Here is a 3,583-nt window from a genome sequence, read left to right on the forward strand (position 1 = left end):
ATTTAAAAAAATGTCACTTTCTGGCATATAATAAAGTTTCAAATGCAACGTTTATATTCAAATTTGTTATGATCTACAACAGTTAGGTAGTAATTGAGACGAATTATAATTCAATTACCGGCTACTACGTTCTTGTTTTAATAGATCAAAATTCAACAAATATAATTAGAAATTATTTTAATTTTGAGAGGCTCCCTTGTAGAACGCCTATGTACGATTACGGCGGAAACAATACCTACCTGTGAAAAGACAAATTCGGGTAATTTGAGCTTATTTTTCCACACATTTGACACTGTCCTACCATATTGAAAATTCGCAGATTCAAAAGTAGGTTAAACAAAAACAAAAACTACTGAAAACCACTGAAAAGTTCACTTCGGCATTGATTCCGACTTCAAACACACCGTAAGCTAAACGTAGTACGCTATAACGGACCAAAGGCCGTCGCGAGGGGTGGTGGGACGGACTGCTCATTTCATTCTGGAAGACTAGCAGCGACGTTGCCAATAGTTCTAGACGTTTCAGCACATTAAACAGTAAACATGTCCTTTAATAGTAACGCATAGATCCTCTGGTTAATAACATATTATTACGCATGCTTCTTTAAACATAAACTATTAATTTAATTAAGAAATTGAGATTTATTGATATCCGGTGAGGTTTTAAAGTCACCTTTTCTGCAAATCAAACTAAGTATATAGGCGCAAATTTGAGATGTGGCAATGTCGCCTTCTCTATCTCAGTTGGTTTTTACAGTACGTAGTCAACCTCCGGTTGTTTGATCGGGTTAAAATGCACAATGTGATATCTGTTCTTACTAAATCTATGGTTATATGAGTACCGCAGGAGACTTCGTGCCGCCAATGTTTATTTTTAAACGCGAACGTATGAATGTCGCTCTGGAAAAAATTGGACCTGTAGATGCAATCTACCGTTGCTCGAAATCAGGATGGATCACTGAAGATTTATTTCTGGAATGGTTAAAGCATTTCGCTCAATATGTAAATGTCTCTACTGTAGATCCAGTGCTAGTAATTTTAGATAATCATACCACACACTCTTCCTTGAAGTCTTATAAATTCTGTCGTCAAAACGGGATTGTTCTTGTTTCACTGCCCCCACACACTTCCCACCGGCTCCAGCCTCTGGTCGTCACATTTTTCAGTTCACTAAAGACAGCATATAGTAAGGAATGCGATCTTCATATGAAAACCCATTATAGCAAAATTGAAGTGACTGACATCGCAGAGCTCTTTGCCAAAGCTTATAATCGCATCACTTCTAAAGAAAAAGGTTTAAATGGGTTTAAAAATACGGGTATATTTCCGTTAGACAGAAACCTATTTGGTGAGGAAAATTTACTGAAATGTCAGTAGAAGCAACAGTAGGAGCAAATTCCGACATCGAAAGAGAAGCTAGCGAATTAAGCTTTTTTCCCGAAAATTCGGTTTATTTAGATTCGAAGCCCGGAACTAGTACAGCTTCAGACTCACCATATGTACCAACCAAAAGCTACTATAAAAAATATATGCGTCACACAAACTACACCGCCACTGGAAACCTATAATACGAAGCCGCGTGCTAATTTAGAGAAAAAAAAGCATCAGCGCTGGTCATCTTCCAGCGATAGCTTTTCAACAGACATTACAGAGGTGTCCGACGAAAACGCAACCGATGATGGAGACAAGACCGTTCTATTAAAGAGTACATCCTTTGAAGACTTTCATCCCACACCCCGATTATTAGAAAAACCACTCTTTAAAAAACGAAAACAAATGTCCCAAATACTAATATCCACTCCGCTGCAGGCATCTTTAGAGGAGAAAGAAGCAAAGAGAGAGAAAAAGAAAGTTGACGAAGCCACAAAAAAATTATTTCAACAAGGAAGATCGGTGGGATTTAAAAAGACAGCAGCTAAAACACAAATTAAGGACAAGTCTAAACGTAAACAGCAACATGGAGAGTGTATGAAAGAGGACGATTTATGTCCAATATGCGTAGAGACTGGAAGGACAGATGAACTGTGGTGGCGGTGCAGATCATGTGGTACTTGGCTTCATGCTGCCTGTACTGCGGTATCTCAGCCAGAAGACTTGGATTTGTGTATAGAATGTGAATAGACATTGATCGATATTATCCTCCTACATGATCGATATTAACCGACCATAGGGGGATAATATCGATCAAGTTATAGTTTAGTATTTTATATTTTTCACATTTGCCTAATCGAAATACAGAGAATTTGTTTATGTTATTATGTTGTAAAATGAATAAAGTTTAAGTTCCATACAGAAAATAATACTATTTTTTGAAATTATTGCTTTTGTCTTCAAATATCTGTTCAGTGATCGATATTCGGCCCCTTTCCCCTACAGATGTATGAGCAATACGTTTATTTTTATTAGATTGTATTAAAAAAGCCTCTTTTATTCTTATTTTAATGGATATCGCTTCTTTCATTATAATTTTAGTATTGTTAAAATCTATTCAGTGCCCTGTGGCTCGTGAATGCTGACAAATTTTAGATTTGTCAACGTCACCCTTTCTTAAATAATCTTTATGTTCTTTAATTCGTACCTTTAAGGTTTTAGATGTTTCACAAATATAAAATTTATCATATTCACACGGTATTTTGTATATTACATTTTTTGTTTGTTGTTCAGTGTTCATTGGTTTAGTGTGTGTTAAAATGGATCTAAGTGGTATTTCGTGTTTTGAAAGATGTTCGTATGTTATATTGTTTTCCTCAATAAGAAGGATAGAAATTGAAATAAGAAAATCTACAAAATAAAATAATTTTATTTTGCAGATTTTCTTGCAGTGGCGAAATGCCCATAGGACTTTTTTGGAAAGATGAATCTATCACATAGGTATAGACATTTTTTAACAGAAGAAACTTATATTGCTTATATGTTCAAAATTATTGTTTGAATTTGTTACAAATAAGTGTTTTCCTACATCACTGCATACAATTTTAAAATGAATACCGGATAGGCATTGTGTTTGTTTTAGAAAACATGAATAGTTAAGCAAGAGATGATTAACGTATTGATATGAAATTTAAAATTTACTCGTTGTTTTTATCTTTTCAAGAAAATTATTTTATTACCACATTAATATATTTCCAATATACATTAATAAATTAAAAAAAAGTTAACAAGATAATAAAATTATCCCCCTATAAAATATTTTCAAATTATATATTCCTTCTCATATATCGTAAAATTATTCATATACAAATCTGGGTGCCAGTAGAAAACGCGTACAATGTGTTAGTACACCGACATAATTTACAGTTATTGCTAATGATTAAGTCACCCGAACAATAATTTGCAGTACCTGCTAGAGGAAAAATAAGAGGCGCGTCATTTTTCTTCTGTACCAGCCATATTTAAATAATAAATCTTGCGAAGAAATAGCCATAAAATTATTTTCAGTGTGTGACCTCAGCGCAGATGAGATGTAACATTGTATATAGACTGTTTAAATTATATTTTGCAAAGTGAAAAGCTAATAGGCATTGAATATTTATGAAGTACTACTATTTCAACATAATAATAGGTTATTTTTTGTTTAAACATTT

At 33.8% G+C, this 3,583-nt stretch overlaps 1 protein-coding gene across 1 annotated transcript; it reads left to right on the forward strand.

The window, feature by feature from the left end:
• Positions 1–833: 833 nt before the first annotated feature.
• Positions 834–1,376, forward strand: LOC115885913. Its single transcript, XM_030904942.1, has one exon. The coding sequence runs from the start codon at positions 834–836 to the stop codon at positions 1,374–1,376; it is 543 nt and encodes a 180-aa protein (XP_030760802.1).
• Positions 1,377–3,583: the final 2,207 nt, after the last annotated feature.

This window comes from Sitophilus oryzae, unplaced genomic scaffold (assembly GCF_002938485.1).
Source record: "Sitophilus oryzae breed Bouriz unplaced genomic scaffold, Soryzae_2.0 scaffold_465_pilon_pilon, whole genome shotgun sequence".
Lineage (NCBI taxonomy): Eukaryota > Metazoa > Arthropoda > Insecta > Coleoptera > Curculionidae > Sitophilus > Sitophilus oryzae.

Excerpts from the sequence above, each read along its gene's own strand:
- LOC115885913 (XM_030904942.1), top strand. The coding sequence starts at position 834 with ATGAGTACCGCAGGAGACTTCGTGCCGCCAATGTTTATTTTTAAACGC.